The 23229-nt window shown below is 43.6% G+C and overlaps 1 protein-coding gene across 4 annotated transcripts in view; it reads right to left on the bottom strand.

The window, feature by feature from the left end:
• Nucleotides 1-834: 834 nt before the first annotated feature.
• TLK2 (tousled like kinase 2) overlaps nucleotides 835-23229 on the bottom strand; it is a 139655-nt gene continuing 117260 nt past the window's right edge. For all 4 annotated transcript variants that reach the window (XM_062175639.1, XM_062175638.1, XM_062175640.1 and 1 more), the window contains 6 exons: nucleotides 18158-18247; nucleotides 14536-14705; nucleotides 13299-13437; nucleotides 8723-8834; nucleotides 6607-6714; nucleotides 835-1931 (listed from right to left, as the gene is read on the bottom strand). In XM_062175639.1, the coding sequence (XP_062031623.1) occupies nucleotides 1758-1931; nucleotides 6607-6714; nucleotides 8723-8834; nucleotides 13299-13437; nucleotides 14536-14705; nucleotides 18158-18247 (793 nt within the window). In that variant the 3' untranslated portion in view covers nucleotides 835-1757. The remainder of the gene's footprint in view (nucleotides 1932-6606; nucleotides 6715-8722; nucleotides 8835-13298; nucleotides 13438-14535; nucleotides 14706-18157; nucleotides 18248-23229) is intronic.

Consider the following 23229-nt stretch of genomic DNA (forward strand, 5'->3'; position numbering starts at 1 on the left):
GAAGCTGGGGGTGCCAAGGCCTCTGAGGCTCCCTCCCTTCCGTTCAGAGCTCCACTTCACAGTACCCACGCCCATGAGCTTCTGTCCATTTTGGAACACTCCAAAGATCTCCTGGGTAGGTTCACAAAACAGACAAAGCTCCTAGAAAACATGTGAGCAGTGACATTTTCACAGTAGAGCCAAGAACTGCGATTTCTCCGTCCTTCCGGACTCCCTCCCCTACCCAGAGGACTCACAGGCTCAAGCACTACATCTTTAAATATTTCTGGCCAAGCCCTCTTGCCACATATGTCAGTAACATTCCAAGCTGGCTACCACATGTGCAGGCTCTGGCCTCCTTCCCTTTCTACTGTCGAATGCTCTGCTGTTTCAAGGGCACGGCGGGGCCATGCAGCTCCCATTTCAGCTCCATCTTTGCTCATACATCTCAGAAACAACCAAATTTAAAAAAAGAAAAGTTAATTCCAAAAGAAGGTCCACAGCTGAAATACCTATTTCCCTTGACATTATTTTTTTAAAATCCACTTGATGAATCTATGAATGTGGGTTAGACAAAGTGTGTGTGTATATATACACCCACACATACACGAGCACACACCCACAGAACTGAGAGGACTGGGGGAAGGTTGCTTTCTGCCAGAGGAGCTAACAAGAGGAAAGCTTATGTGCTGATCAAGTTTTAATAACGTGGTTAACAAGAAATGGACACCATTTAGCAAGCAGGCAAAGACGGGGAAGGAGCCACCGATTCCTGGAGCAGTTGGCTCCGGGCCCACTCTCTGCCTACCTTTGAACAGCTTTGACAGTTACTACATTCAGAGAATCCAAGAGGACTGCATGGACAGATGAACCTTTATTTAAAAAAATAGCACTTCAAATAAATTAAAAGGGACAACCGTCAAGTGTTCAAATTGTGAAGAAAAGTTGAAAACCTAGAGAGACTCCAAGCTGCAGTCTTCTACCTCATTCTTTGTCCAATGGCAAAAACCCACGCATCTCAGTCCTCCCACTCAGTTCTCTCCCCACTGAGATGAGGGAAGCAACTGCAAACGGAGACCAGACGGAGGAAAAGCTGCATCTGATTGGAATGAACGTTGCCACCAACTGGCGAGTACGGGGTTCACTTTATGACCAAATGTATTCTTTCAAAAATAAAAATGGGGGGAGGGGAAGGAAGCTGCATGTTTTTAAAAATTGAAATTATTTAGGGATAAAACACTAACTCTAGTGCCTTTAACGGGCAATAGCAACTTTTTTCCTCCAAAGTCAAACACCATCCCCAGCTGAGCCTTTGTGCTACAAGCTTTTCAGGAGATGTTACCTAAACTTTATTAAAGAAAAGAACAAGTTTAAATATAGACACTGGACTAGCCCAGTCTGTATTTTCAAGTCCACATTCTTCATCTGAAGCATTGCATCAGGGACCCCCCTGAGTCTGTATGTTTTCAAGTTCACAGTACATGGAACCAGTTTTTCTTTTTAATTTTTTCCTCACTCAGAGCAGCCACACACAGTGGCCGTTGACGCCGGAACCTTGGGCGGGGCCTTTTCCTACGAGGCCTGGCCAGAGCTGCCCAAGGTTTCTCCTCAATGAGAATCGATGCTGTCATGCTCTATGGATGGGAAAAAAGCAAGAAAGTAAAAGCACCTGGTACAGGTTTCATGAGATCCATTCGGATTCGCTATGTTCCAAACCCGCTGCTGAATGCCGCTTGTCCACTTTGTGTGTTGAACAGTTTATGGCCTTGGAGTCGGTCTCAATTTGAAGAACTGTTATTGGATGCCCCAGAGGTTGATGCAATAGCAGCTCCAGCAGGGCTACTTGTGGAGACCGACTTCCGGATGTGAGGCAGCAAGTAGGGGTCACAGGCCAGCTGCTGGACATCGATACGGTCCTCTTTTCGGTAGGCCAAGCATCGTCGAATAAATGCCTGTGAAGAAAGTTTCTTTCAGAAGGTTGGAGCAGACAATCCTGGCAATGCAGTAGGAACCCCAAGGCTCTGGGTCAGCTGCCAGGGCCCAGAGCAAACGTCTCCTGAAGAGAAGGCACTTGAGGTCCTTCCTGTAAACCACCAGGCAGACCCAAAGATCAGGGAAAGAGAAGCAACACGAGCATCACACAGCACCCGAGGGAGCCCCACTGTGCTGCAAATGGCTCCTACCTCTGTTCCGGGTAAAAGGGGCGCAGCCATTCCTCACAGGGCATGGCCTCTGAATGTCCCTGCCCCCACAGCCACAAAGCCAACAGCAAATTCTCCTTGCCTTGGGAGGCCTGGGTGGAACAGCCTAATTCCCTCACTGCGCTGACAAGCCACATTCCCAGGTGAGCTTCCCAAGGATGTGGCCAGTCTACACGCAGTGGAAGGAGAGCACAGTGATCAACACTGCAACGTGCCACAGGCAGTGATCTGCCTTCCACGTGGACTTCCTTCTCCCCTGAGAGGTCAGGCACACAGCTTAGCAGAAGGGAGACCTGTACTGGACTTGCAGCCCCAAGAGTGACGCAGCCTTGAACAGACTGTGAGTGGGGTTTGATACGGAGTTCAACTGCGTGACTGCCTCAGAGGTTTCGTTTGCACTGGATATGAAAAACTAGACAGTTTTAGTTTCCACAGCCCTTAAGATAAAGACAAAGGTCCTCACACAGATTCATTCTCTTTTCCTGCTTGTCTCCTTGCTTTTAAATTACATAGGTCTATGTATCCAAGTTTTGGGATGTAATTATTTTAAACAAATGAATCCATTAAAAAAAATCTAAACATGATCACCACCAAAAGCCCACATTTTACATGAGGATGACCCTGGGGTGCCCATGCACATTCACTGATGATTCTAGCAAATCCAGACTCTGCTCTGAGATATGGATGAGGGACACTTTGCATGGGGACAGGATGGATGGTGCATGAGAACTTTGAACTTCTCACTCAGTTTTGCCACGGATCTAAAAGTGCCCAGAAAGTATAGTTGAATTGATTTTCTCTTTTTCGTCTATTTAGTTTAAAAAAAAAAAAACCCATGAATGTATAATACTAATCCTGGTTTTTCAAAATCAAAGACACTTAGGTACTTGCTGGATTAAACCATTTGGAGGGGCTGGCACTGTGGCATAGCGGGTAAAGCTGCTGCCTGAAGCGCTGGCATCCCATATGGGTGCCAGTTTGAGACCTGGCTGCTCCACCTCTGATCCAGCTCTCTGCTATAGCCTGGACAAGCAGTAGAAGATGTCCCAAGTCCTTGGGTCCCTGCACCCACGTAGGAGACCCAGAGGAAGCTCCTGGCTCCTGGCTTCGAATTGGCGCAGCTCTGGCTGTTGCGGCCAATTGGGGAGTGAACCAACAGATGGAAGACCTCTCTCTCTCTCTCTGACTTTCAAATAAATAAATAAATAAATAAATTTTTATTAAAAAAAAAAAACATTTGGAAGATAAAAATAGGTTCACAGAAATGAATGTAATGACACTTCGCCTTTTAAATTGGATTTAAACAGGTTATCTAGTGTTGGATACTGGTCAAATAAACTTCTTTTACCTTGAGTTTTCCGTCTATATAGCTGTAAGTACAGGTTCTTAAAACAGTAATCAATCAAATCACACCGTTAACTGTGTTGATTAAAACCTTCAACTACTTTCCATTCCATTCACAGCTGCTTCTCCTACCATTCTGCCCCTGTTCTGGCTACTTGGCTCACTGTCATATCTGACCTATGCTCACTTCTCTCTGCTCAGAACATTTTTCTCCCAAATCTACACAACACTCAAAACATCTGCTCAAAATGCCATCTCATCAGGGCTTCCCCTACACACATGATCAGAAGAAAAGGATTTCCAGGGGCCGGTGCTGTGTCATAGCAGATAAAGCTGCCACCTGCAGTGTCAGCATCCCATATGGGTGCTGGTTTGAGTCCCGGATGCTCCACTTCTGATCCAGCTCCCTGCTATGGCCTGGGAAGGCAGCAGAAGATGGCCCAAGTCCTTGGGCCCGGAAGAAGCTCCTGCCTCCTGGCTTCAGATCAGCTCAGCTCTGGCCATTGCAACCATTTGGGAAGCGAACCAGTGGATGGAGGAACCCCCCCCCCCCCCCTGCTTCTCCTTCTCTCTCTTTAACTCTGACTTTCAAATAAATAAATAAATCTTAAAAAAAAAAAGGGGGGGGGGGGGGTTTCCGCATCCCAAACCTGATTCAGATTTACTTTCTTCATAACATTTATCATCATCTGAAATATGTCCATTTTTAAATTTTATTGTTTGTTCTCATCTAGTGGAATGTAAGCTGCTTAAAGGCAGGAGCCTTGTCTGTGGAGTTTATTGCTACATATTCAGTTCCATCTCCACTACTCTGAAAGGTGTGTAGTAATTAACAGACACTCAGTAAAGGCCTGCTGTGGGAGTGGGAGGAGAGGGAGAAGAGGGTATAGTGGTGGTAGAAATACATACTTACGAGGAGGAAGATGAGGGAAGTTAGGGACAACGAGTGGAAGTATGTGGCAGTATTTCTGTATCTTCAGTATCTACCGTTTCACTAGTTATTGACTGAATACCACAATTTTACCAAAGTGCTGTGAAGAAAACAGTCTTGAGAGATCTGACAGATGGGGAGAATTAAACACCAGGCAACCGGCTCACGCCCTTCCTGTCAACTCTGACTGGCTGCTGTGGCATCAGGACTACAAGGAGCTGCAGCAGGTGACACAGACCACTGAATCTCACAGCCACCGTTTAAGGAAGGTTTTTGTCTGTTTTGTGGATAAGGAAAAGCAAGCCAGAAGATTTCAGTAAACTTGCCCAAAGCTACACAGCTACTGCTTGTGGAGCTGACACCAAAATTAGGCCTATCAGGTTTCAAAGCTGAGTCTCTTTCCAGCCTTCTCCCAGAAGTCAGGAAACCTACATTTATTTACCCTAGGAATGTATTACAGGACTTCTCTCCTGCAGATGGAATGTCTCAGGGGATGGGGGCAGTAAGCCAGCAGTCAGCAATTATAAACGCCTAGATGTTCATTCTTACATGTCACATGTCAACTCACTCACTTTGAAAAGGCTGTTTCTGAATTCACTGCACATAGGCACACTGTGAGGGAAGAGCAGAGACCAGGCGCTGATGCAGGGGATTACACTTGTAACTGCTCACTGTGACATTAAAAATGCGAATGCCCACAGCATCCAGGGGAACTGACCAGCACCCCCAAGCAGAACTGGTTAATACATAAAGAAAGATAAGTAACAGGAAATACAGACTATAAAAAGTTACTGTAACCTTCCTTTGCACATGCACCTAGAGTGATTGTTTACAGCTTCCTTTCCCTGCCTCTTGTTCTGTGTTTCTTTGCCCTATGGAGTACAAGGGGATTTCAAAAAGTTTATGGAAGATGGAACTAAAAGATAAATTTTGATGCCCCCAAATTTTGAAATCTACACATACAACGTCTTCAAAAAAGTTCTTGTAAAGTCGATATTAAAAAAAAAAAAAAAAAAAGATTTATCTATTTATTTGAAAGGCAGAATTACAGAGATGCAGAAACAGAGAGGTCTTCCATTCACTGGTTCACTCCCCAGATGGCCAAAACAGCCAGAGCTGCGCCAATCTGAAGCCAGGAGCTTCTTCCCAGTTTCCCATGCGGGTGCAGGGGCCCAAGTGCTTGAACCATCTCCTACTGCTTTCCCAGGCCATAGCAGAGAGCTGAATGGGAACTGAAGCAGTTGGGACCCAAACCAGCGCCCATGTGGGATGCCGGCACTGCAGGCTGCAGCTTTACTCACTACGCCACAGCGCCAGTTCTATAAAGTTGTTTTTTTGTTTTTTTGTTTTTTTTTTTTTTGAAAAAAACTACATTTTTATGAAAAAACTACATGCATGAATTTCAGGATTTTTGGTACCAAAATAAACACCTTTAAATTCCATTTTCCAGGTATTTCAGTAATGGCTTCACTAACTGCCACAAAATTTACTGTTTACAGGGACTGCCTCTGTGGTGTAGAGCTGGCAAAACTGCTGCCTGTGGTGTTGGCACCCATATTGGTTTGAGATCTGGCTGCTCCACTTTCAATCCAGCTCTCTGCTACGGCCTGGAAAAGCAGAAGAAGATGGCCCAAGTCCTTGGGTCCCTGCACCTGCGTGGGAGACCTGGAAGAAGCTCCTAGCTCTGGCCATTGAAGCCATTTCGGGAGTGAACCAGTGGATGGAAGACCTCTCTCTCTCTTTCTGCCTCTGCAACTCTGCCTTTCAAATAAATAACTAAATCTTCAAAAAAAAAAAAAAAAGTTTCCAGCTCTCCAAACTGACCACAACCCCAAACAGGGATGATCCTGGATATCCTCCATACTGCCCACGATACCTGGTAGATCGCTGAAGATGCTCTTCCCTCCCCCTCCCTGACTAGGGAGAGCCTTTGTGGATTAAAACAACCAGCTGTCAACAGGCCTCTTCATTGGAATCAAAGATGAGGTAGGCAGTGTGTCAGCAATATTCTTCTGTTTGTGTTCTTAAGGATAATAATTTATGCTTAATGTTTTTACTCTGAATTTCATATCAAATAATCCATCCACTATTACCCAAAGTAACATGGAAAGCCAAGTAGTCGTTTCTGCTAGCCACTGTGTCAAAACTTACCTTTGCTTCCGGTGTTACTACTGGCTTTGGCGGGAACTGCACTTCAGTAGCTTTAAGAATAGTATTCTCTTGTAGAATGTCTTGTTGGGACTGGTTATGGCCAAAAGGCTATCATGTAAAAACAAAACAAACAAATGAACAAAGGTGGGTTTTCGGTTAAAATTAGAGAGAACACAATTTAATATCATAGGGAAAGAAAAGAAGACCTCTCCTAATAAGAATTGCTCAAAGTCCAACTTCAAGGTCAAGGCAGAGATGAGAGTAGAAGCAGCACCTCCTATATGTTAACACCTCTGCCAGCCTTGCTTACAGCAAAGGAAAGAGAGACTCAGAGTAGTAACTCACAACTACTTTCACTCTGAGTGACACCTGTAGACTTAAGCACTACAGACATGTGCCATTGGCCACCCAAGATCCAGACAAAAAAAAGACAGAAAAGGAAGCAACAGAGAGAAGGGTTAACGAGAAGGTGGTAACCAAGACAAAAACTGGGATCACTTAGTGACTTCACCTGTGCCCCAGGTTGTCATTCTGTACTATGAGGGTATTTCAAAGAGTTTATAGAACAATGGAATTAAAAGATACATGTATTTTGGTGCCAAAGATTTCTGAAATTCACGCACACACAAGGTTTTCACAAAGTTCACAGAAAATGAGCAGTATGAAGAATCTATGCATGGTTTTCAAAATCTTTTGGCAACAAAATAAACTCATCTTTTAATCTCATTTTCCCATAACTTTCTAAAGTACATTTGTAAACTCTTAAAAATTAAGCTCAAGCTTACTGTTACCTCTAACGTTGTTTCTACTAAGAGATTGCAAACAATTCTTTTTAGATATCTTCTACCACTGTTATCAGCTGCAATTCAACATTATCAGACAGCATAAACAATAATTAAGCACCACTAGTTCTGAATGGTTTCCCTGTTTTGGAGAGGTAGGCTAAAGACAGACACACCAAAGAGAACTTGAAGAGGAAGCTGTAATCTGAATTAAGAGCTTGGTCTGAGGAGTGTAATCAAAATATTAAGAGCTGAGAGGAGCTGCAGAACTCCCATCTGGGTTATACCCACAGCCTAATGGGAATGCTGAAATATACATACTAAAGGCACATACAGGGATATAAACAAACAGCCGGATTAGAATAAACACATTTATTTATTTATTTATTTATTTATTTATTTATTTATTTTTTGACAGGCAGAGTGGACAGTGAGAGAGAGACAGAGAGAAAGGTCTTCCTTTTGCCGTTGGTTCACCCTCCAATGGCCGCCGCGGTAGCGCGCTGCAGCCGGCGCACCGCGCTGTTCCGATGGCAGGAGCCAGATGCTTCTCCTGGTCTCCCATGGGGTGCAGAGCCCAAGCACTTGGGCCATCCTCCACTGCACTCCCTGGGCACAGCAGAGAGCTGGCCTGGAAGAGGGGCAACCGGGACAGAATCCGGCGCCCCGACCGGGACTAGAACCCGGTGTGCCGGCGCCGCAAGGCGGAGGATTAGCCTGTTGAGCCACGGCGCCGGCCAGAATAAACACATTTATAATACACGCTCACAAGGAAAACAAAAGGGACATCCATTAGGCATAGTTTACCACCTAGGTCATTTATTACGTATCCAAATGATAAGTCACCGCAATCAGAGGTAACAGACAATGGCTATTTTCGGACTCCACCTCTGCAGGATGGAATTATAAAGCATGCTGTTATTAGCATTGGCTTTGGCCACTGGGGTGGTTGGATATAGAGTCTGGGATATTTCAATTTTCAGTTCTTGAACTCTTCAGAACGGCTCTCAGAAAGACTGTACAAGTGTATAAACTATTTCATGTCTCTACATTTATTATCAAAATTAAAACATGTCCTAGATCTAATAGAGATAAGCAAAAATGCAAGTTTGCAACAGCCCAGCAGAATTCATTAGGTCCTAGCCCTAGGGCCAACAATTTCTGTTTACACATAAAGCTTTTACTATTAAGTCTATATTTTCCTTAGACCACTACTTTCCAGCCTGCATTCTGTAAAACCCAATGACTGACTCAAAGAGACAAATCCATGTGGAGGCACCTCGTCCACGTGCCGCCCAAACAGCAGCCCAGCCATTCCAAGGCTTTCTCCTCACCTTCCTTCCATAGAGACACTGGTAGAAGATCACACCCACTGACCAGACGTCAACTTTATTTGAGATCTTTGGTGGTTCTTTCCCAACCACAAAACACTCTGGTGGTAAATACCTGGGCCAAAAGAGAAACAGAACTTCTTAAAAAATACTGATATCCACTTAAGTCATTTACAAAAAGGCAGAGATCTTGTTGAAAACAGAAATACCTAAATTTGAACAGTCAACTTAGACCTCCATGGAGAGTCAGTGAGCCACGTGGAGAGGTGGTGATTCATTCCTGAATGCATGAAGGGAGCCGAGCATCACCCCCAGCCCCGCCTGACTCACCCCCGGCCCCCCTGCCCAGGGCTGCGCCTAATAAAAGTGCTATTCAGTACATTCTCTGTAAGGGGTGGGGGCACTAAAAAGGGCATTCCCTTCCACAACAGCTTTATCAAACATTATGACATGCCTGGGTTTAAAAAGTAACATAATTAAAAAACATCTATCTATCTGACTAGATGTGGATTTTCTTTCATTCCTTCACGTTGCCCAAAGGACATATCTTTAAAATAATAACATGAAATATTATAAAATGAAATATATAGAATTCACTGAGAAGAAAAAAGGCAAAGAAGTAAAAATTAAGGGAAAAGAAAAGAATTTATAAAAAGAATAGCTCTTTCAAGCATCACTAAAATCCCCACGGACCCTAGTTTTTACAGCTCTTGATACTTTTTTTAATGGAAATTGATTTATTTAAAAAGTAGCATTATGGGGGTGAGGGGGAGATCTCCCACTGCGTTGGTTCACTCTCCAAATTCCCCAAATGGCTGCAACAGCTGGGGCTGGGCCTGGTGGAAGCCAGGAACCTGGAACTCCATCCATTTCCCACATGGGTGGCAGGGGCCCAAGCACGTGTGCCATCTTCCATGGCTTTCCCAGCCACATTAGCAGGGAGCTGGACTGGAAACGGAGCAGCCAGGACTCAGACCAGCACTCATGTGGGATGTTAGTGTCAGATGGCAAGCTTAACTGACTGAACCATGACACCAGGCTGAGTTCTGATACTTCGATTTATGTAACTTAAACATAATCTTTTTTTTTTTTTTTTTTTTTTTTTTTTTTTACACAGGCAGAGTGGATAGTGAGAGAGAGAGAGAGAGAAAGGTCTTCCTTTTTGCCGTTGGTTCACACTCCAATGGCCGCTGCGGACGGCGCATCGTGCTGATCCGAAGCCAGGAGCCAGGTGCTTATCCTGGTCTCCCATGCGGGTGCAGGGCCCAAGCACTTGGGCCATCCTTCACTGCCTTCCCGGGCCATAGCAGAGAGCTGGCCTGGAAGAGGGGCAACCGGGATAGAATCCGGCGCCCCAACCGGGACTAGAACCTGGTGTGCCGGCGCCACAAGGCGGAGGATTAGCCTGTTAAGCTATGGCGCCGGCAAACATAATCTTGGATAAGCAACAAGCATAACCTTGATTCTAAAATAACCATTTTAATGTATTTATGACATTTTTGTGGAGGTGGTGGAGGAAGACTAGGGGTCACTGAACTCACCCAAATGCAGAGTACTATTTTAGTACAATTTTTAGAATATGAAAGACATTGATGTCAACTTGATAGTGCAAGTCAGGCAGATCAAAATCTAAGTCTTAGTTTCTCCATTTGCAAATAAAAAAAGTAAACTACTTCTTTGTCCAAATAATACTAAAAAATAACAAGCATTTTAATTTCATGTGAAGGACTCTGGGAAAGAAAAGAGACAGTTCTAGTACACCAAATTGTGTTAAAAAAAAAAAAAAGTTGCAGATGTTATCACAATAAATGGCCTCATATGGAACAATGATTCTCAAGGCATAGTTTATGGCTCATTTAATTCTGAACAACCAAACACTGCAAACAGTCCTTCAGAATATGTTACATCTTCCTACTCTATTTGTGTCTCTCTAGGTCATCATAAGTGAATCACATAGAGGGTGGTGATTACAACAATGTGTTTACCAAAATGGAGATCTTCAAACCATCATAGAAATCCATAAAACTGAATTTTCTCAGAAGTCCTCCTCTTATTTTTCATTATGAAAAAAAAAATTCAAATATAATCTAAAGTAGAACAGAGTCGATGAACCACAAAAATATCATCCAGCTTCAGTAACTATCAACATGTGCCCAATCTTTATTCACATATACCCTTCTCCACTTTCCCCAACAGATAACTTTGAAATAAAACTTCATAATTTGGGGCCGGCACTGTGGTGTAGCGGGTAAAACTGCCGCCTGCAGTGTGGCATCCCATATGGGCTCTGGTTCGTGTCTCAGCTACTCCACTTCTGATCCAGCTCTCTGCTATGGCCTAGGAAAGCCGTAGAGGATGGGCCAAGTCCTTGGGCCCTGTACCCACATGGGAGACCCAGAAGAAACTCCTGGCTTCAGATGGGCCCAGCTCCAACTGTTGTGGCCAATTAAGGAGTGAACCAGTAGATGGAAGACACCTCTCTCTCTCTCTCTGCCTTCCTCTTTGTGTAACTCTTTCAAATAAATGAATAAATCTTTAAAAAAAGCTTCATAATTTTTATTTAAATTCCAATTGCTGAATTTTTACAGCTAAGCAAATACAGCACTAAACAGCAGTGAGATAACTATTTTAGACATGAAAAAAACTGCATCTAAAAAAGAAGGAGCAAACACAAAGCTCAAATCCAAGTCCCAGCTAACTTATGTAGCAGAGTTCTAGACCTGTTTCCAGAGTTCCCAACAGCAGCTATTTTTTGCCTCATTTAGTGACAGGAACACTAACCCACAAGAACCACCACAGTGAACAAACACTGTAAAATGTAGCTTCTATTTTAAGCCTAGGATTTCAAAGTTTTAATTTAGGGACTGACTTTTTACTATAGGTGCCATCTCTATAACATGGAGGGACAGCAGGCAGAGTGTGACACACATGGTGTTAGCAGCAGCAGTCAACCGGATGGAACATGGCTGACCCCATGTAATGTGAATGGCACCCCCTCTTCCTTTTCTACTTCCTTGGCAACCCTCTCATTCTCAGTCAATCCTCTTGCTAAGGCCTATGGCCCTGTGGCCACAAAGATAAGTGGTCTGACCACCTCACTCCAGGATACAACAGCATGTGCCATGGAATCTTAGTCCTATACAGCCTTCTCCAAGTTCAGAAACACATATGACAATTTGTGACCTGGAGTAACTAACTTGGAAGAGAAAAGGAAACTTTGGTAACAACACTGTACAATCACAAAGCTAACCACTCAAGCTGCAAGTATCTTTTACAGTTTTCATTGCCGTAAGTAACAGGAGAAACAGGAGAGGTCATACAGCTGGCAGGCAGAGCTAGCTGGGTAGAGCTGTTGGGAGAAAGGGTGACAACAGATGGGAAGACATGTGCCTCAAAACTTTTTATTTTTGTAAGATTTATTTATCTGAAAGGCACAGTGACAGAGAAAAAGATCTTCCATCCACTGGTTTCACTCCAAATGGCTGTAACGGTGGGGGCTGGGCCAGGCCAAAACCAGGAGTCAGGAACTCCTTCCAAGTCTCCCACATGGGTGGCAAGGTCCCAAATACTTGAAGCATCTTACTCTGCTTTCTTAGGTGCATCATCAGGAAACTGGATCGGAAGTGGAGAAGCCGGGACTTGAACCAGTGCTCCTGATATGGGATGTTGGTGCTGTAGGCAGCAGCTTAATCCTCTGTGGCATGCTGAACCCAGAACTTTTTAGAACATGGCTAACAGACATGGACAAACTTCACGTTTTTCTGTATAGATTTCATGTGATGCCATGGCTATTTTTCATCCTGGTCTTCACAGCGCCTTAATTCTTTTTTTTTTTTTTTTTTTACAGGCAGAGTGCACAGTGAGAGAGAGAAAGACAGATAGAAAGGTCTTCCTTTGCCGTTGGTTCACCCTCCAATGGCCGCCGCGGCCGGCACACCGCACTGATCTGAAGCCAGGAGCCAGGTGCTTCTCCTGGTCTCCCATGCGGGTGCAGGGCCCAAGGACTTGGGCTATCCTCCACTGCACTCCCGGGCCACAGCAAGAGCTGGCCTGGAAGAGGGGCAACCAGGACAGAATCTGGCACCCCAACTGGGACTAGAACCCGGTGTGCTGGCACCGCAAGGCGGAGGATTAGCCTATGGAGCCGTGGCGCAGGCCTGTAATTCTTTAGTCCATCATCCTCAGGCAACTCTAGAAACAAATCCCTCCTCTCATTAATCTATGAAGAAAGAAACCTACATTTGCTCTGAAAATAATCTGGGGCCATCCTCATGCTCACAACATGAGCAACCTTGCTCTCTGTTCACTCCTCAGGCCAGCCCTGTGGAAGGGACACACATCTCAAAACACCTGGCTGCATACAAGCTCTCTTTCCAGAAAGAGAGAGCAATCACAAAACCAGGACGGACTAATGTAAACACAGAAACAGCTGGACAGGGGGAAGCGATCTGAGGAAGGAGAGTCTGGGGGCCCTTTTTGCCTAACAGACAGCACAGAAATCCCTTGTTAGTTACTACGGCTTCAACAGAGGAAAGCTGTATCTTAACCGGTCATCCCAGCAGACCTCCTGGGTACGTACCAGTAAGTACCAGCACCTTGTGATGTCAGCTCCATGCCATCCACCGAATTGTAGCTATCATCATCCATGATCTTGGAAAGACCAAAATCTGTTATTTTTATCTCTCCACATGCTGTACCATTTACTAAAAGAATATTACCTAAAAAGATAAAAAGCTTCATGAATAAACAGAAGCTTCCTGGTTAAGAGAAAAACTCAAAATAGTAACAGAAGTGATGAACTGAACTCCAACTCCTGCATGCAAACATCTGTATCTTTGGTATACAACAATCTGACTCTAAATGCTGAGGGAGGGTACTCTGTGTCTGCTGGAAATGTTTCTTCTCCTAGAACCACCTGCCGAATGTGCCAAAGCCACCATGATGAGCACTGGAAGTAAAAATAAGTCACCAAATAAAAATTACTTGAATAAGTGGTCAAAAATGATGGGAAATTTTCATCTGAACTTTCTGTGAAGTAAGTTATTTAGAACAGAAATTTCTGAAGGAAAAAAAAAAAATCAAAGAAGCCACCCAAAGGTATCAAAGCTGGTATCACAGCGCCACCTACAGCTCCTACGGCAGAAAACTGTGCCGAATTCAGTGATGGAAAACCCAATCACATAGCAATCATCTTCTAAAAAATCGCTTCTAGTCCTCTGCATTATATTAGAACATTAAAAACCAGTGACATTTCATATGTAGCTAACCAAGAAGTAAAGCACAGAACTGTTTTGCAGCTCCAGGAAGAAAGCAGGAACCATTTTCCTAATGCCCAAGCCGAGTGGGTTAGTTTGTACACAGCGTGCTTGCAGGCTAAACATCAGCTGAGGACAACAAAAAGGAGGTACGAAGTCTAACTGCCCTGTACTGTTTTCTGCTGACTATCAAAGTTAGATGACAACCTTGCAAAAAGATAAGTCATTAATTTTGGGGCACTCATCAAAGAGACATGGTATGGAAGATCTGCTCCTTAGTCTGAGAAATGGGATCAAGCAAAACTGCACTTGCCAGAAAGTTCTTTCTTAATGGGACTGACATCAGGAACTGTGCTAGCTGCACACACACAAAGGCACTGTTTCCCCAGAGTATTTAATCTGACCCACCCTCCCAAGCCCAGTGCAGGGTCCTTTGGCCACACCTACCAGGAAAGCTAAAGGCAGATGTTATTAGGGTTTCTCTACTGCTACCAAATACTCTAAGTCACGTATAAAGCCACAGAAAAGCTACCAGCGTTGTCTCCTAAAAGTTAGACTTACCTGGTTTGAGGTCATAGTGTATGATGGGAGGTTTTATTTCATTTAAGTATTTTAAAGCATTCACAATCTGCATGATGATGGACCGGGCCTCCTTCTCCGACATTAACTTGTGCTGTTTCAGGTAGAAGTCCAGATCATTTCCCTCACAGTACTCTAATACTGTACAAAACCTAAAGACACATAAACCAGCACGTAAGCCACGGAGTAAGAACAAGCAGATTGCGACTCGCAAACCAGTGCCAACGAACACTTGGACATTCACAAAAACTGTACGTCAGCTCAAGCTCTTTATGGAAGGTCTCCTTTACAAACTGACATCATATATCCATTTCTAAACAATCACATTGTGATCAAGTCCACAATTCTCACTGTAAATGCTGTATAATCCTGGGTGTTGACAGTGAGGGAGAAACCAGGTTTGGCCTAGGTCTCAAGATTGGGCTCTACACCATGTCTCCTGGCAGTCTGGCACAACACTGCACTACAGTTTCTCTTTGCTAAACACACAGGTATAAAACAGCTTCTAAACATGCAACAACATATTATTAACCAGCACAGGTTCTTTTTACTTAACTTACCAGAATACATCATACAGATCCAAATTTAAAACTACCTACCATATGGGTCATGTGTCTATCTTCCAAGGCATTATAAACTGATACAAGGCATCCTAATCTGCTGGAATATCCCTGAGAGGTGAATAATTTTTGAGCTGTTGACCGTACCAGCTAGGGTCTAGTTGGGAAATAAAAACCACTAGAGGGTACTTTGCTGTGGCACAGTAGATTAATCCTCCACCTGCAGTGCCAGCATCCCCAGCTGCTCTTCTTCCGATCCAGCTCTCTGCTATGGCCTGGAAAAGCAGTAGAAGATGGTCCAGGTCCTTGGGCCCCTGCACCCAGGTGGGAGACCCAGAAGAGGCTCTTGGCTCCTGGCTTCAGATAGGCCTAGCTCCAGCTGTTGTGGCCATTTGGGGAGTGAACTAGAGGATGGAAGACTTCTTTCTCTCTGTCTGCCTCTGCCTCTCTAAAACTCTGCCTTTCAAATAAATAAATAAATATTTAAAAAAAAAAAAAACACAAAAAACACTTGAGTATTTAAAACAGAGATTTTAGGCCGGCGCCGTGGCTTAACAGGCTAATCCTCCGCCTTGCAGTGCTGGCACACCAGGTTCTAGTCCTGGTTGGGGCGCCGGATTCTATCCCGGTTGCCCCTCTTCCAGGCCAGCTCTCTGCTATGGCCCGGGAAGGCAGTGAAGGATGGCCCAAGTCCTTGGGCCCTGCACCTGCATGGGAGACCAGGAGAAGCACCTGGCTCCTGGCTTCAGATCAGCGAGATGCGCCGGCCGCAGCAGCCACTGGAGGGTAAACCAATGGCAAAAAAGGAAGACCTTTCTCTCTGTCTCTCTCACTATCCACTCTGCCTGTCAAAAAAACAAAAAAACAAAAAACAGAGATTTTAATTTAGGGAACTGATCACACAGGTGAAGGAAGAGCTAAGAAGACAAACTGGCCAGTGGGGCACCCCTGAGATCATCGACAGCAGGAAGCATTAGCACCCTAGGGCCAGAGAGCAGAGATGGTGCAGCCTGAACACAGGGTCATCAGGGAGGATGCGGAGAGGGTAGAGAAACATCTTCATCTTCGCCTCCTCACTGGCTGAGCCCAGCTGGCCACCGACTCAAACATTAGCCTAAAAAGCCTAGCCTACGGGGGCCCACCTACCTAAGACGCAGAGCAGGGAAGATAAGGAACAGAACTGAGGTGAAGAGGCTCAGGGCCAGCACCGAGTCTGTGCAATCTGAGGCCTTCCAAAAGCACAGCTGCTGAATGTGGACACATATTCTTGTGGAATCCCAAAACTGAACAATAGCTTATGCTCCCAAAACCATGGCAAGGCAGGCCAGTACCCTATTCAAGAATAAATCTCTGAAATCAACAGATTCTCTGATCCAAGATGCTAAAATCTGGGACAGACTCTCATGCTCAGGGAACTGATTCTTTAATCCAAATGCAAGCTGGAAATAAAATGTTACTTTTAGTACCCAACAATTCTCAGAATTTTCTACAATAATGGTTTGACTTATTCTGGGTGAAAAGTTATCATACATACAATAGGAAGATCAAAGTAAACAACTCAAGAATACAGAATCAACTCAATGATTTGTATTAGATAAAATTATATATATAATTCCAAGTGATAATCCAAATTTTTTTAAACTAGTTTTTGTATTTGTATCTCAGGGGGGAGTCTACCTAATATTTAAGGAATTTGCTCAAATCAAACAAGTGGCATCATACTACAGAGACCTGCCCTTAACCAGATTATTTTTCTGAATCCTGGTCTGTTGCAATACAAACGGCTGTACTTGGTGTGAGGGCCACCTTAATGACAAGGAAATACCCTGAGTGGCAGCAAGAGGAAACAGGTTGGTAGTCTGTCTGCATAGCTACCTCTGAGGTAGCTACTGATCAAAACTAGAATCAAGAACAAGGGTATGTTTTCCTGACTCAGTCCAGACGCCTATAGAGAAACAGTTCCAAGGGCTGAAATACTTCTCAGATCTTGTATAAACCCAGAGGCTCTCGGGATAAGGTATATCAGTTAACAACACATAGTAATGCCCAAGACTGTCAAAGATCTCAGACAAGTCATTTAACTTCTCTGGTCCTTGAAATCCAATGAGAAGCTAGACTCTGAGATCCATTCCAATTTTAACATCTTACGAACCTATCCGTCAGTGTGCAGCACTGGGCTCTGCCTTCATCTGTGCTACGTTCATTCAGGGTGAAGTCACATTGCTGGTTTTGTTGAAAAGGCCCATCGGAGTCCATCAGTCTCAAAGGTGGGGCAGAGACCCTCTTGAACAGTCTACGCAGTGGGCACGTCAGTGGCATGCTGGCAACAATTTGTGCCAGTTCTGAAGAGCTGACTTACATTTTCAGAAGTTTTTTTGAGCTCGTTATTAAATCATTTGTAGGACAAATGGATAAGCAAAATGTGGTAAATCTATACCACGGGTATTATTTGGCCATAAAAAGAAGTCATGTATTGATATCAACATGCTAGCCACAGAAGAATCTTGGAAATGCTATGCTAAGTGAAAGATGCCAGTCACAAAAGGAGCACAAACAAATGCTGACCTTTCTGTGACAATCAAGAAGAGGAATTCTAGAGACAGAAGGCATTGTTGCATATTACAAATCTGGCTTTACTGGTGGTTGCATAAATCTGTGAATATACTAAAAACTGTTGAGTTGCATACTTTAAATGTAGGAGTCATATGGTATATGAGTTAAGTTCAACTAAGCTTTTTTTTTTAAGTTGTTAGCTCAAAATTGGACATGACAGGAATATTTATGCCATGAAAAATGAAAAATACTTTTCTTCTCTCCAAGCTGGTTGTTAAGCGTTTACCAGAACACAAGGGTGCATGCCTTTTGGCCTAGAGATATCTTGCCAACACAATTCTGAATTTATGTATGATCATTTACTTATAAATTAATATATTTGGTTCTCTCAGAGAATATTCCCTGAATCCAGATTTAACTTCTATTTCATGACTAGTCAACATGACAAGAAAATAACACTATCTACTCAAGTAAAATGGCAGAGCACTTACGAGTCAGTGTCCAGTGAAAAGTAATCATACAGCTTAACTATCCTGGGATGATCCAGTTCTTTGTGAATCCGGTATTCCCTACACGCATGCCTGTAAACAAATCGGGGAATTAACAAGAAGGTATTTTGGTCTTTCTCAGAGAACTCTTCAACGATATTCCTAAATATTCTTTCATCTCTCCACCATTTCCACATGTTCATTCTATTCGTATCAATCTGATCCCCTCATCTTACATTATTCATCCTATTTTCTCTATAGGAAATGCTCAAATATTGGTCAAGTGAATGTATGTCAATCTTTTACACCTTTCAAGTTCATGCTATGGCATTCATACCTCTTTCATATTTACACTCAAATACCAGATTTTAAAATTTACAAGACAGCTTTCCCCCTCTCTCTCTTCAGAAGCTGATATTTCATATCTGTACATGTTTTCATTCTGGGGTACAGCAAAGGGGTCACTTTTAGCTTGTAAACCATCTGTGTTAAGAGATTACCTGTTATCTGTCAATTAGCATTGCTTTGACTTTTGTTTTAAAATATTATTCTTCACAAGGAAGATTTAAGTTGCCATCAGCCTTATTTTGTTCTAAGAAAACATGAAGTTGGGGCTGGCGCTGTGGCGTAGTGAATCAAGCTGCAGCCTGCAATGCCAGCATCCCATGTGGGCGCTGGTTTGAGCCCCGACTGCTCCATTTCTGATCCAGCTCTCTGCTATCGCCTGGGAAAGCAGTAGAAGATGGCTCAAGTCCTTGGGCCAATGCACCCCCATTGGAGGCCGGGAGGAAGCTCCTGGCTCCTGATCGGCGAAGCTCTGGCCATTGTGGCCAATTGGGGAGTTAACCAGTGGATGGATGAACTCTCTCTCTGCCTCTCCTTCTCTGTGCAACTCTGACTTTCAAATAAATAAATAAATAAATAAATCTTCAAAAAAAAGAAAATCCCAGTTTTCTCAGAATACAGAATTTTAATATATGTACAGTCAGCTCTCCATATCTGTGGGTTGCACATTCATGGATTCAACCAACTGTGGGCGGAAAATACTTGGGGAAAAAAATGCTTCTGTCCTGAACTTGCAGGTTTCTTTTCTTGTCATTATTCTCTTAACAATTATTTATATAGCACTTCCAATGTATTAGATATTACAATTAATGCAGACATAATTTAAAGTATACGGGAGATGTCCATTCATGTGTCACACGCAAATACTATTACTTAACATAAGCATCCTCAGATTTTATTTGGTATCTTTGGGGGTCCTGAGACGAATCTCCCATGTACAGCTTTAGTCATATCTTTTTAAACAGTACTTTTATAGTTTAAAATCATAAGAGTATATAAAAATGTATTATATAGTCTTTATTATATATTCTAACATATTCAATTATTGGATTTTAAAAGAATGAAACATGTTTACACATAATAAAGTTATCAATAATTTCTAAAGTACTTAGTTCATGTTTATAAAGGGAATAAGTGGAAAATATTACCTTTTTTTTTTTTTTAAGATTTCTTTATTTATTTGAAAGGTAGAGTTACATGGGGGTGGAAGGGGTGGAGGGGGTGGAGGTGTGAGAGAGAATATCTTCTATCTGCTGGTTCCCTCCCAAAATAACCACAACAGCCAGGGCTGAGCCAGGGCAAAGCCAGGGCAAAGCCAGGAGCCAACAGCTTCATTCAGATCTCCCAAGTAGGTGCTAAGGCCCCAGGACTTGGGCCATTTTCCACTGCTTTCCCAGGCACATTAGCAGGGAGATGGACAGGAGTGGAGCAGCTGAGGCTCTAATTGGTGCCCATATGGGATGCTGGTGTTGCAGGCGGTGGCTTAACCCACTATGCCACAATGATGGTTCTAAGGAAACTATTACATTTTAAAGTAATTCAGTATCATTTAATTTTGGATGTCTTGTTTAAAAAGGCAAAAGTCATGGGGCCGGGGCTGTGGCGCAGCGGGTTAAAGCCCTGACCTGAAGTGCCGGCATCTCATATAGGCGCCAGTTCTAGTCCCAGCTGCTCCTCTTCTGATCCAGCTCTCTGCTATGGCCTGGGAAAGCAGTAGAAGATGGCCCAAGTCCTTGGGCCCCTGCACCCAGGTGGGAGACCTGGAAGAAGCTCTTGGCTCCTGGCTTTGGATCAGTGCAGCTCTGGCCGTTGCAGCCATTTGAGGAGTGAAACAACAGATGGAAGACCTCTCTCTCTGTCTCTACCTCTCTCGGTAACTCTTTCAAATAAATAAAATAAATCTTTAAAAAAAAAAAAAAAAGGGCAAAAGTCAGAAAGAGGAACTTTCCACAGCATAGTAAAATAAAATTAAAAAAAAAGTGGGGGCCTGGGTATTTACTGAAACTGGTATATTCCAATATATCAAAAATACACAGAAAGTACTCAACTGAAGAAAAGCTGAAGTAAAAATTGGGCAAAGAGAGAAGGGACTAGGCATCTAAAAGAAATTAATGTTTTTTCCCTCAATGGAAACTTTGGTCTTATTTTTCTTTTTCTGATTCTTTATCACCGACTTGCCGGCTTTGAGGCAGATGGTGTCGGAGCACACACTCTTTCCTTGTGGGGGGTTTGGTGATTCCAGCTCCCTGAGCTGCACTTCCCCCCTCAATGGAATGCAAGGACAAAAATGCACCCTCTGCAAACACTGAGAAAATTTAGCTGTGGCCCAAGCCCAAACCCATGCCATCAAAGTAGACTGACACTTTGTAATGTATCAGGATCCCATGTAGTATCACATTTGTAAGATAAGGGTGACTGCTGTCCATAAAACAAGTTTAAAAACCCGTGGACTAAACAGATCATTGTCCAAGTCATTTCTTTCTCTTACATATTTTTACTATAATTTTCTACTCATTTTTTTCAACATCTTCATTTTATGCATTTCAAAGTAGAGACCAACTTCTCTGTCATCCTTACAGAAAACAGGAAACTAAAGGAGACAACAATTAAGAAACAAAGGAAGTGTCATTCAAAGTCCTGGACAACTCGGCACCAGTGCGTCCCATGCTCAGATCTGCTTCTCTTACTTCCTCAGCAAGGCAGTAGCTGAGTCCTGCCCCTCACATGCTCAACTTCCAATTTAGCATCCGAGGGATTCACGCATTATCAAAACATACTTTAATAAAGAGGTAGTAAAACTTAGTTTCTAAAGTTTCTTTTTTTATAAGTAGACATATATTTAGGGGCCAGCGCCGTGGTTCACTTGGTTAATCCTCCACCTGCGGCGCCGGCATCCCATATGGGCACCAGGTTCTAGCGCCAGGTTCTAGTCCCGGTGCTCCTCTTCCAGTCCAGCTCTCTGCTAATGGCCAAGGAAAACAGTGGAGGATGGCCCAAGTGCTTGGGCCCCTGCACCTACATGGGAGACCAAGAAGGGGCACCTGGCTTCTGGCTTCGGATTGGCGGAGCTCCGGCCATAGTGGCCATTTGGGGAGTGAACCAATGGAAGGAAGACCTTTCTCTCTGTCTCTCTCTCTCACTAATTCTATCTGTCAAACACTAAAAAAATAAAAAAGTAGATATATATTTAGATTTCTAAAAAGGTTGCTTTTATCTTAGAAATAAGAGTACTGTATAAGAACATATCCATTCATATATAAATTACATGTAGACAGAAATTATGTAGATAACTTTACATGAAATTTTTCCTACTACAGATTTTTTTTTTTTGACAGGCAGAGTTAGACAGTGAGAGAGAGAGAGACAGAGAAAGGTCTTCCTTCCATTGGTTTACCCCCCAAATGGCTGCTACGGCCGGCGCACTGCGCTGATCCAAAGCCAGGAGCCAGGTGCTTACTCCTGGTCTCCCATGCGGGTGCAGGTCCCAAACACTTGGGCCATCCTCCACTGCCTTCCTGGGCCACAGCATAGAGCTGGACTGGAAGAGGAGCAACCGGGACAGAATCCAGCACCCCGACCGGGACTAGAACCCGGGGTGCCGGCGCCGCAGGCAGAGGATTAGCCTAGTGAGCCGCAGCGTTGGCCCTTACTACAGAATTTTTAAGATGGTATTTTAGGGATTTAAATCTAGCAATACTTATAAAGGGTTTCATCTGAAAATTAATACAATTGGTTTACTTTCTATTTTGAGGGGGAAGGAAGAAAGACGATCCAGAACAGAGCTCGAAATTCAACAAAACAAGACCCTTTTTTCCTTTGAGTTTTTCCTCCTTTTTATTTTTTAAACTAAAACGGGACTAGGAATCATCTCCATGAATGGAAAAGCAATTAAAGATCTTACTATGCGCAGTAACCTTACAATGTCAGCACAGCACTGAAGTGTACCACTTTTTAGTTTAATACTGAATTTTAAAGCACTCTTCAAAATCCGTTCTGTACTTGACATAAACCTCCTCCAAGTTCAAAAGAGTAAAATGACATTTTGCCAACTCACCATTATCTGTAGGCTAAAATTCTCAGTATGGTTTCATATCACTTAGAAAGCAAAGATCTTTTAAAGAAAGGGGGAATATGGAAGAGTCTTCTGGCAAGGAAGAATGCGATCACAAGAACTTTGCACGCAGCCCAGAGTGTCTCTCAAGCAGAAGCAGCCCTGCCCAGAGGCTCTGACTCCTGCAAGAAAGGCTGTGCTGGAGCCTGCAGCTGGACAGCAAGCACTCAGCCCAGGGCACCCCTCCCTTTGCTTGTTCTCTGCATCTGGTAGAGAAATGTGAGAGACTCCCAATTCATACCACTGGGGACTCAAATTGCCTGCCAAGTATGTTAAGGAGGGACAGGAACCTGGTTCCAACCCCTTATTATTTCACAAGGCTGCAAGAACAGAATGCCTATCTATAGTATTCAACACTAGGATTCTCTTTAAGGTCAGCCTATAAAGCCGGATGCTGAAACTAGGGAAAGTACATAAAATTCTCAGCACAGGAACTCTGTTCTCAAGGTTAACCAGGGCTGATCCCTAGTGGAAGCAACTGTTTTCAAGCGGTCAAGGCATGGATAAGATGTAGAACACGCCCCAGAGATAACTGAAGGCATTTTAAAAAGCGCTGGTCCAACACTCCTAAGTACTCCTAGAGGCTCAACACAAAAGGGACATTTTTCTTCCTTGTAAC

This window comes from Lepus europaeus, chromosome 18, assembly GCF_033115175.1.
Source record: "Lepus europaeus isolate LE1 chromosome 18, mLepTim1.pri, whole genome shotgun sequence".
NCBI classification, from domain to species: domain Eukaryota; kingdom Metazoa; phylum Chordata; class Mammalia; order Lagomorpha; family Leporidae; genus Lepus; species Lepus europaeus.